At 36.2% G+C, this 12,152-nt stretch overlaps 1 protein-coding gene across 3 annotated transcripts in view; it reads left to right on the forward strand.

The window, feature by feature from the left end:
* LOC148948775 (thimet oligopeptidase-like) overlaps positions 1-12,152 on the forward strand; it is a 136,786-nt gene that overhangs the window by 54,475 nt on the left and 70,159 nt on the right. Inside the window, exon 2 of one of the 3 annotated variants that reach the window (XM_089094668.1) lies at positions 906-1,016. The exons of the other annotated variants lie outside the window; for them this stretch is intronic. Within the exon in view, the coding sequence (XP_088950794.1) occupies positions 909-1,016 (108 nt within the window). The 5' untranslated portion in view covers positions 906-908. The remainder of the gene's footprint in view (positions 1-905; positions 1,017-12,152) is intronic. 3 annotated transcript variants of the gene reach the window in all.

Consider the following 12,152-nt stretch of genomic DNA (forward strand, 5'->3'; position numbering starts at 1 on the left):
ATATTTTAAAAGTAACATAAAACTGCCCTAAGAACAATTGTTTCTTGAAATGTGTTTGAATAGTTGACCATCTAAGAGATAGCTCACCATACCTCATCTATCCCACCTTGTTTAAACTTAGCTTTGGCCACATTGGCCAAACCTAAAACAGGATCTCTGAGATTCTGAGATCCTTGCAGACTATGTTGTTAAGCTGTGCCAAGGACAGGTCTTTGTACATTCAGACCCCCCAAGCCATTTATTCATGATGAACATACTAAAGGAGGAAGTAGTAACAAAAAATAATAATAATAATAAAATAGTGGCCAAGCAACATGTTGCAATGTGTTACAACTGAGAAACAATCAGCACCAGACTAAACTCAGTGATTTTGGAATTCTTGTAAGAAGCAAAAGTGTTGCTGCTAGAAGGCAGGAACTACAAACCAGCTTTGTTAAGGTGGAGCTGGAATTATGAGCAGTGCTCTTAAGATTCCTTAAACAAATTGATAATGATAATAATAGCCACTTATTAGCCAACACCTAAAAGACAATATATATGATCATCTGTATACAAACAGTAAAGACTATTGTAGATCCATCCATATGGTAATCCCCTCTCTGAGAAAGTTCTTTGCCTGTAAATGTACTGTTTTGTGTTTGTAATCCCCACCTAGAAATAGTTCTCCTCCACAGTGAAATACTTAGACATATTTGAATCTAACATACATTAATATCTTGATTATCTTGCGGTTTTAAGAAGGATGGTATCTTTCAAATCAGTATATTAAAAATATCCTTCTTGCATAGTTTTCAGGCAGTTAGGTAATTTACTGTACAGATATTGCTGTTTTGAGTTGTGCTAATCTAACAATGGAATCTTTCTTTTATAACTTACATCTGATGTACACTTTTAAACTCTACTAGGAGATGCAATCTTATATTTTAAGTGGATTCACAAGACTTAGCTCAAGAATTCTACTTCTACCTTCTAGAAAATCTGTTTTCTTTCAAGTGAACCATGCAAAGTCAACTTTGGTAAGATTTGTTGGAAAATTTTTTCTTGTAAGAAAATATGAAACTAACAAATACAGCTTTTTCGTTTACTTCTGTCTCAGTATACTCACCATTTTACCATGTAGCCATTTCATTTCATTTAGTGAAAAATAAATGCAGTTTTCTGAGAATCTAAGCTTGAATGGATAATAATTACCACATATGATTGTGAGTTGGTGCCCTCTCACATCCCCAAATAAGCTAGTGCCATTTGTGCTTACAAAAAACAACATTATATTTTGAATAGTTTTCCTTGTTTTGATTAAAAGAATAACTGAGATTCTGCTCATCCTAGTTAAACTTTACAGAAATAAACAAATGAATAGTGATTTTCTTGTGACAATTCAATTTTGCTGTTTTAATGCTGCATTATAGTCTCATTAATATTTTATTCTGTTTGAATTCATTCTTTTGAAGTGTATAACAATTTTTATTTTCTAACAAACTTCCAGAAAGAATGACATGTAATATCCAAATCAATCTATTGAATTATGTAGTTACCAACTGCATAACAGTTACTAATTGAGTTATTACAGTAGGGCCAAAATCTGTTCAATATTGCACCTGCAAACATCAGAAATAAAATTAGCCTTTATGAAGATGATTTTAAAGCAACCTGGTTTTGTTAAAACTCCAGATGAGATAGATGTCTTATAAGCTGACTTTGAATCATCTACTTGTTGCAAAGATTCGGAAGCTGATTTTCAATGTCCAGAAATGCAAAGCAATCCACTTTGCTAAAGCAACCCCAGGTAGCAATGCTCAATTGAATCAAAAGATCGAACAAGGCCATTCACTGTCATTAGCCAGTGCCAAATGAGACACTTGTTGAATTCTATGATAAAGAAATGAATTTAATATGCTGAACTAACTGCTGGTGCAAAGGCTAGCCAGACTCTTAACATAATTCAGAGAACTTTCTGTGGTTGTTCCCCCTTAATTGTTACCAGACTGGTAATAGCAATTTTCGAAATAAATATATTATAAGAAATATCTTACCTATTTTTTTAAAGTATTGATTCAATCTAAGCTAGTTTAGATGAACATAACTCAGGCAATTAATAAATCTGACAAAGAAACTTCAGAATTGGTCCAGAGGCATACAACATAATGCTTAACACCCCAAAATTAACTTAAATCAAACTTGCTAGCAATAGGATGAATTCCATGTCCACCAGCTTTAATAATGATTGGCGTCCCAAACCATGGTATATTGAGCCACTCCCTGTCTACTGATGACTTGGATGCGTACGCACTGGCAGAGGTCATCATAATTTCCACTAGCTGAGAGATCCACTAGCTGAGAATTCTGTTTGAACAGATTTTGTTCCTTATCCTGGTATTTGCTTGTTTGTGGAAAAGCTTATGAGTGTGATCACAAGTTCTCTTTGAATTGTCTGGTTGGAAAAGGTCAGGAATGGTTTCCTCAGCATTTAGAAGCTTGTATGATGTTATCACATCTCCTTGTTTGCAATGATGTTGTTTACTGAGCTTATAGAGACAGGATAGATAAGATAAATAATATAGGTCTTTAATACAGTTTGTTGCCCTCCTCTCAACTGGTTCCATAGCTGCTTGGTCAGTCTTGTTGATTGGGCATGCAACACACATTCCAAACTCTAGCCATGATCAAACCGGACTCTTGTATTTTTTTTTGTCATAACAGTTGGAGATCTGCTAGTGAACATTCTTTTGATTGAACCAAGTGTCTGGTTAGGCTTTGCAATAATTGTTTGTGCATGAATCTGAAAAATTAATTTATTGTCTTCCAGGACACCAAAATCTCTCTGCATGGCTGCTAGAAATAGCTTTGTGTGACCCATCACTACAATTTATATGGTTCTGAGTGTCTGGGTTTTTCTTCCCAAGGTGAAGAATCTTGCATTTTGATGCATTGAATTCAAGCTTCCAAATATTAGTCCAGTGAGTGAATGTATCAAGATCCAGTTGTGTTGACTCAATATTTTTCATTGTGTCTGCACAACATATATATATATATATATATATATATATATATATATATATATATATATATATATATATATATATATATATATATATATATATATATATATATATATATATATATATATATATATATATATATATATATATATATATATATATATATATATATATATATATATATATATATATATATATATACATATATACTGTGCCCTGTGATGCCACTTCCAACAGTGGCCACACGAGAGAAAAAAAGTCCTTCCATCCTTCCCAAATATTCTAACTGTCTGTTTCCTATCTGTTTGGAATCGCTTCTGGCCACATAACACAAAGAAACTCAAGAATTAGTCCAGAGGCATACAACATAACAGATAAAAGGTCTCTACAGTATTCCTTATCCCTCCCAGCTTGAGAAATTGTAATTACTCACACTGGCATATCACTGCTAGAGAAGGGATATGATTATGACATTAAAGCAGCCTAACCATGGATGGACTATCTCAAACATCTCTTCATTAGATAATTCCTCAAGAACCATAAAAAATTTGAGAAGCATGCCAGCACAATGTTGCTTGGCAAATTCTTTTCCAACCAAGTGATGATTCTTGTGGAACTTGTTAGACTACTTCTTATACTGATTAGAGGATCATCTTGTCTCTGGCAAGTGCATTTTGAGGTAATTTTAGGTAAAGTCAATGCAAAGCCAAGCATTTGTGTATAATAATAGCGGGAATGTTTTACTTATAAGCTTTATTAGCAATGGTCAGTATGCATTTGAAAAAGATTAGCTAATAAAAGACAACATTAATGAAACCTGCTTCTTTATCAAAATAGTTAAGTTGGCTTTTGATGTTGCAATATTAGACTCAGATTTGTAATAAACAATCTTGGAGGCCCTTTAGTACCAGTTTTGGTAGAAATCAACAAACAACTGGATAATATGGAGTGTTCACCTTTTGTTTCAGGATTCCTGTTTGAATACTTGAGGCCATTCCCTGAATGATCCCTGAAAAACTTTGAGTTCAAAGATGTGCAAAATGTCCTTTTTTTGTAGTTGGGTGAGGGGGCTTTGGATCCATGGGTATGCTTTTAACCATCTGATAATGCGTGCTAAATAATTCTTGAATAATCACAAGTTGAAAGAAGTGTAATTTGTTTGTACTAGTAAAGTTGGGAACCTGGGTAAGTTGGACTCTAGGATCCTTTTTTATGCTAGTCAATTAAAAATACATGAGAATCCTTTGATTTAACCAAATAATCAAACAAGATTTGCAACATATGTAAATCCTGTGTTTTGCTTTGCACAGTCTTCGGACTATTTAAGGCCATTCCCGGATCTGTCCCTGAACAGTCAATAGTCAAAACAGGTGGACAGAGGAAGGAGCTGCTGCCTCGAAGGTTGGTAATGATGTTAACCAGAATTCATGAGCAAAGAGGAATTTTGTATGATTTGAGGCTCTTGCCCAAAGGGGTTCTTATTTAGAATTGACTGTTGCAACTTATAGGACTGCTACATTGAATAGGTGGTTGCTATTTTGAATTCTTTGACTTCATCTCTCTCAAAGTTCTTAACAAAAAAGTATAGTATATTTAATAGCAAGATTCTGTTATTCAACCTGCTAAAATGTATCAAATATCAATCATAGAAAGTGAAAATGTTACTGTGTTCTGCAAAAGTAATAGGATATGTCTTAACACCATATTTTGGTTGACACATGACTTTCTCCAATGCTCAGCCCTGGTTTTATTTAAGGCAGGTAAGTATGACGGAGGTGGTGGCTCAGAGACAGTGCCCTTACACTAGAATCTCGCAGCTAACAATTTCCTCCATGATTTTCAAATGTTATTGATGTTATTTTTACTCATTGTCAAATATATACAAAATGCTGTGGATGGAGTAGGAAAAGAGAAGAAAAATGTACAGTGAAATGCAAAAACACAGCTTGCCTACAGAATCAAAACTATGGGCTCAATAAATATGTCAGAAATAACAGTGGAAAAGCAATAGTGATGAAAAAGCAATTTAAGCATACAGTGAAGATTGGTTTGGGTCAAATGCCTTTGCAAACCAAACACGGTGATTTATCACAGCAATGAACGGGTCGGCTAGACCAAAGTTAAAAGATATTTTTATGTTTCTCATCTAAATTGGAAGATAAAGTAGGTATGTACACAATCTGTAAAAAGTTTACCAAATGCTGTTGCGACCAGACGCGGTAAATACTCGTAGTATCCAGAACAGAGCTAGGGTTAACACACGCGGCAAGAAATAAGCATTATATACTTGAGCAAGTAAGATACAGTTAAAGTGGCACTTAATTGACACAAAGCTTCCACAAGCTCCATGGGTTTTCTCAGTGAACAACAATACAATGCAGTCATGTGTGTTTTTATTAGGTTGCTGCATATTGCATAATAATGGTGCTTCATCTTAATGTGGAAAGATTTGAAAGTATTGGATCTGAGGGTAACATAATCTGATACATTATCTTTAACATGGGTATTGAATGGGAAAACGTCACTCATCTAGGGGTTGAAAGATATGACCTACACTACTGTACTCTTGACTCAACGCACAAAAATTATTTTTGGTGCCTACAAGTGTTCTATTAAGGTTCAGAATATCATCAGCCCAGTCAATCAGTGAAACATAAAAGCCTCTAAAAATACATTTTGACTGAACTTGCTCCTGCAGCATAAAAATAATATTTTTACACTGTAATGGAGAAGTAATAGCCCCTTGACATATTTCCTTTACAACAGGGATGAGACAAGAAAATAATATTAAAGTATCAACACCTGGTACTTTCATATGAGCCTCCAATTTTCTATACATATTTCTCAGTGCACATATATAATAGACTTATCAACAAAGCCCTTCTAAGCAGACATCAAAGTATGAGAATGGACATCCGAGTCCAATTCGTAAAAGACATCATGGCATGAAAAACGAGTCTTGTTTGAATCATTGACATTAATTAAGGGGGAACGGAATAGAAAAATTCCCGGCTACCTCTTCCATGTTAAATATTTTTTGCTTGTCTGGCGACAACAGACGCATAAAGGCATCAATTTTGGTCTCTATCTATTCCCCTGATCTAGCAACATAATCTGAATTTGCTATTTTTTATTTATTTTTTCTGGGCTTTCTAAATTAAGCTTTTTCGTGTAAATTCCATTTCAACTTGTCTAAGAGAACGGTTGAAATGGAAATGGAAAGAGAACGGAATGAAATGGAATATATATATATATATGTTGTGCAGACACAATGAAAAATATCGAGTCAACACAACTGGATCTTGATGCATTCACTCACTGGACTAATATTTGGAAGCTTGAATTCAATGCATCAAAATGCAAGATTCTTCACCTTGGGAAGAAAAATCCAGACACTCAGAACCATATAAATTGTAGTGATGGGTCACGCAAAGCTATTTCTAGCAGCCATGCAGAGAGATTTTGGTGTCCTGGTAGACAATAAATTAAATTTTCAGATTCATGCACAAACAATTATTGCAAAGGCTAACCAGACACTTGGTTCAATCAAAAGAATGTTCACTAGCAGATCTCCAACTGTTATGACAAAAAAAAATACAAGAGTTCGGTTTGATCATGGCTAGAGTTTGGAATGTGTGGTGCATGCCCAATCAACAAGACTGACCAAGCAGCTATGGAACCAGTTGAGAGGAGGGCAACAAACTGTATTAAAGACCTATATTATTTATCTTATCTATCCTGTCTCTATAAGCTCAGAAAACAACATCATTGCAAACAAGGAGATGTGATAACAGCACACAAGCTTCTAAATGCTGAGGATACCATTCCTGACCTTTTCCAACCAGACAATTCAAAGAGAACTTGTGATCACACTCATTAGCTTTTCCACAAACAAGCAAATACCAGGCTAAGGAACAAAATCTATTCAAACAGAATTCTCAGCTAGTGGATCTCTCTCAGTGAAAATAGGATGACTTCTGCCAGTGCGTACGCATCCAAGTCATCAGTAGACAGGGAGTGGCTCAATATACCATGGTTTGGGACGCCAATCATTATTAAAGCTGGTGGACATGGAATTCATCCTATTGCTAGCAAGTTTGATTTAAGTTAATTTTGGGGTGTTAAGCATTATCTTGCATGCCTCTGGACCAATTCTGAAGTTTCTTTGTCAGATTTATTAATTGCATGAGTATATAGAAGTTTAATAAAATTAAAACGGACTTGTAGAGGATTTTGAAAGGAACAACTTGACTTTAAAATTTTTTTTTTCTAATTAATTCAAAAAAGACATTTTCATAAGTTTATTTGTTTCTACTAAAAGTTGTTACCATCAGTTTTATATTAGAAACTCCTAAACTGTTGCATATTTAATTTCAATAGGCGGGCATAAATACCAGTCTTCAGGTGATAAACAGTCAGGGTTTCAACTTGTATCGGCTGGCATGATAAGTGAATGTTTGAACATATTATGCAAATAGGAATGATCCATCAAATTAGGTTGCAGTCAAAGATTTTGAAAGAAGAGAAATGCAACTAAAGAAGAACTTGACCTAGTTAGTTCACAAGTGCTTTATGAAATACACGGGCGCCGGCAGAAAATTTTCCAGAGGGGGTGGGGGGGGGGGGCAAACGCCAAAATATCAGTGGTGATTGGGGGACATGGAATATATTTCATAAATTTTTTTCGTAGGAATAAGTTTATTTTTAAATACTTTTAGAAAAGAACTCAAATAAAAAGAGCAACTAAATTGCCTGCGAAATGAAACAAAATACAGTAAATTTTAAATCGCAAGGATTCCTGGCAAAAGCATCAATTTGTTTAATCAATAATACGTTAATTATTATGCATTTAATTTTAAGAGAAAAACAAACTCAAATCAAAATTACAGAAAGATTGCCTTCGTAGATTATAACAGTTGTAGACTTGCCTTTATACAATTTCCTACGCCTTAGAGTAGTTTACACAAGGAGTACAGATACTCAAAGATAATCCTGCCTGTACAGATACCACGTTTTGATTTTATAACGGCCATTTCAAATATACCTCTTTCATAACAGGACAATTCTTCCCCTCGAACTTAAATCCGTTATATATTCATATATAAAGAAAACAATAGAATAGCGAAAGAAAAACAAAATTTAAACCTAATATCCAGCTGTGCTAAATCGACCCTCTGTCTTTTTATTGTCCTTTCAACTAAAAAAATGAACAAGTTAAAAAAAAAATCGTCACAAGAGAATCTTATCAAATAGTTTGTGAAAAAAACTGGAAGTAAAGAGTGACTTGGACCAATATTCACCAAAACTAAAAATATAATTCTCGCGACAGTTACTACCCCGGCAGTATTAGCTTTTTATGCTAATTCTAAATATTTAGAGTTTTTTCAGTTTATTGTTACACACCCAAAGCCAAAAATCTGAGGAAATTGGCCCGATTTTTGAAAAAAAGGACCCCCTCCCAAAAAAGCAAGTGACCTTAATAAATTTCTCTTTACTAGGTACGTCATATCAGAGAACCCCACTGAAGAGGTTTGAAGCTCTAATCTTCAAAATATGGAATTTCGCTTTTTTTTCAGAAAAATATCGTAGATTTATGTTTATTTGTTTTGTTTTTTCCCGGGGAGGATTGTATCAGACCAAAGGTCCAAGTTAATTAAGAGGTAGCTCATTCAAACGTAAATTTAAAGCTCTTTTTAAAGTGACCATACAGATTGGACCAGGGTAAAGTCTTGTTTTCTTGCTGTTTTAGGGCACAAAACTACAACTTTACCCCAAAGAGGATGAATTTACAATCAATTTAAAATTCTGAGAAGCTAATTGATTTAAAATATGAATTTCTATATTATAGGCTTTACAGTTGAAAAAGAAGCGATGACACACGGTGACAGTACAGGATTCAACCAAGTTGATTCGCTTTATTTGTAATGAAATTAGGCTACGTTTGGCGATCTGTAATTGCGGATTAGCTATAATGAGGGGGATGAGTCATTGTTTAGGTGGGGGTAGGGTAGATTTCTAAAAAAGTACATTTTAGTGGACTAACTGCTTACTCTTCACGAGGCTTCAGATAAATGTTGAAAGAGGTAGGGGGAGTAGGAATTAATTAAATTGTTTCGCTATAGCCCAAAAATGTTACATTCCCATTTCTACCAGCACAGAGGTGGATAACAAGGCAGGTCATCATCAGCCCCGCCAGGAAATTTCTTTGGGGTGGCAAATACAGTAAGGAACTTAGTTTTTAGCAATTTTAAATGGTGTTATTTAAATGGTGTTTCCCTCAGGGCATAACTTATAAAACTTGCCCTGAAGACTGTGGGGGGACTGTCCTGCTCAAACATATAATTTACAGAACTTTCAACTACGTTGAACAAAATGGCTATATCAACATTTTGATTGGATGTGTTTGGGGAAATGGTGGGCGTGGAAGGGGTGGTAGTTACCTTCCAATCACTTTCAACTATTAAAAAGAGAACTAACCATTTAAATTTCCAATCAAACGTGCCCTTTCTAAAGTTTCTACGACAACGCTTTCTATAAAAACCTTATATGCCCCCGGGCATAACTTACAATTCTTACCCCGAGGGCTGTTGGGGACTGTTATCATCAAAGACCTAATTTCCTGAATTTCCAACTACGTTGAACGAAATGGCTATCTCAAAATTTTGATTGAATGTGTTTGGTGAAAAGGTGGGCTTGAAAGGGGGGTTAGTTGCCCTCCAATCACTTTCGACTATTAAAAAGGGCGCTAGCCCTTTGAATTTTGAACCGAATGAGTCCTTTTTGAAGGGCATAACTTACAACCCTTGCCCTGAAGGCTGTGGTGGAGTGTCCTCCTCAAAACATAATTTCTATCTGGAAATCAACTACGCTGAACAAAATGGTTATCTCAAAATTTTGATTGGATGTGTTTGGGGAGCTGGTGGGCGTTGAAGGGGTGTTAGTTGCCTGCCAATCACTTTTGACACTTAAAAAGGGCACTAGAACTTTCGATTTCCAATCGAATGAGCCCCTTTTGAAGTTTCTACGGCGACCCCTTCCATATGAAGTTTCTCTGGGGGAAAAAAATAATAAAACATTGGACCCGTATGACCTTTACTAAAGGCGACGCTATAGCGTTGCATCTGATCCATTCCATAAGAGCCATATATTCCCCCAGGGCATAACTTACAACGCCTGCCCTCGGGCCCTTGGGGGCTGTGTTAACCCGGAGTTTTCGTTATATCGTCTTTGAACTATTTTAACAAAAAATGGTTATCTCAAAGTTCAGATGGGTTTGAGAAAAGCAGGGCGTAGAGGGGGGACTACGTGCCCGTAAAAAGTGAACTGGAACTTTCAATTTCCAATCAAATGAGCCCTCGTTGAAGTTTATACGAGCATCGTATAAACTTTAGAATCTTATATGCCCCCAGGGTAGAACTGACAATGCCTGTCCTTGAGCCCTGGGGGGCTGTGTCAACATCAAAGTTTTGTTATCTGACCTTTGAACCGTTTTTAACAAAATAGCTATGTCAAAAATTTTATCTGATACAATAGCTATTTAAAATTTTATATCACATATATTTGTGGAAAAAGGGCTTGGGGGGGGGCTAGTTGTCCCCTCCGATAACCTTTGACTCTTAAAACGGGCACTAGAACTCTCGATTTCCAATCGAATGAACCCCTTTGAAGTTTATACGATGACCTCTTCTATATGAAGTGCCTCTGGGAGAAAAAAAAGGAGTGTGGGGGGAGGCTAGCTGCCCTCCGATTACTTTTTACTCATAAAAAAGTGAATTACAACTTTCAATTTCCAATCAAATGAGCCCTCGATGAAGTTTATACGAGTATCCCTTCCATAACAGCCATATATGCCCCGAGGGCATAACTTACAACGCCTACCCCCTGGGTCCTGGTCCTCGGTCTCTTTTGACTCTTAAAAATGAACGAGAACTTTCAATTTCCATTCAAATGAACTCTCTCGGAAGTTTATACGAGCATCCCTTCCATAAAAACCATATATGCCCCCAGAGTATTACTTACAACGCTTGCCTCTGGGCCCTGGGGGGTTGCGTCGACACAGGAGTTTTTCTTATCTGACCTTTGAACAATTTAATGAAATGACTATTTTAAAGATTTTATCGGATAGGGTTGGGGAAAAAAGGGTGTTTGGGGGGGGGGGGCGAGTTACCCTCGTATATCTTTTGACTCCTAAAAAATGAACTAGAGCCTTCTAACTTCAAATCAAATGAGGCGTCTCTGAAATTTATAATAGCATACCTTTCGTAAGAACCATATACGCCCCAAGGACAACACTGGCTTTCCCAAAATTTGTAGCGAATGGGTTTGGGGAAAAGGGCTTGGGGAAAAAAAGGCGTGGGGAGGGCTAGTTGCCCTTAAATCTCTTGACTCTTAAAAAGTGAACTAGGACTTTCAGTTTCTAATCAAATGAGCCCTCTATGAAGTTTATGCGAGTACCCCTTTAATAAGAACAGTACATACCTTTAGGGTATAACTTGGACCACCTTCCACCGGGACCTTGGGGGTTATATCGAGTTTTCCTTATCCGACCTTTGAACTATTTTTTTTAACAAATTGTCTATCTCAAAATTTTCATCAGATGGCTTTGGAAGAGAAGTCGTGGGGAAGGGGGCTATTTGCCCTTGGATTTCTTTTGACTATTAAAAATTGAACTCGAACTTTTAATTTCCAAGCAAAAGAGCCCTCTCTGAAGTTTATACGAGCATCCCTTTCATAAGAACCATAAATGCCCCAGGGCATAACTTATAACGTCTGCCCTCGGGCCCTGGGGGGTTGTGTCGACGTCTGGTTTTTTTTATCTGACTTTTGAACAATTTTTAACTTAAAGGCTATCTCAAATTCTGTATCGGATGCATTCGTGAAAAAAGGGCGTGGGGGGGCTATTTGCCCTCCAATCTCTTTTGACTCTCAAAAACTGAACTAGAACTTTCAATTTCCAATCAAATAAGTCCTCTCCGAAGTTTTTACGAGAATCCCTTCCATAAGAACCATAGGCTATATTCCCCAAGGGCATAACTTACAACGCCTGAGTTACAACCCCGGAGTTTTCGTTATATGGTCGTTGAACTATTTTGAATAAATGACTGCCTCAAAGTTCTTAGCAGATTGGTTTGAGAAAACAAGGGTGTGGAGGGG

This window comes from Artemia sp. Qi Xiang Cuo, chromosome 9 (assembly GCF_049724085.1).
Source record: "Artemia sp. Qi Xiang Cuo chromosome 9, ASM4972408v1, whole genome shotgun sequence".
NCBI classification, from domain to species: Eukaryota; Metazoa; Arthropoda; class Branchiopoda; order Anostraca; family Artemiidae; genus Artemia; species Artemia sp. Qi Xiang Cuo.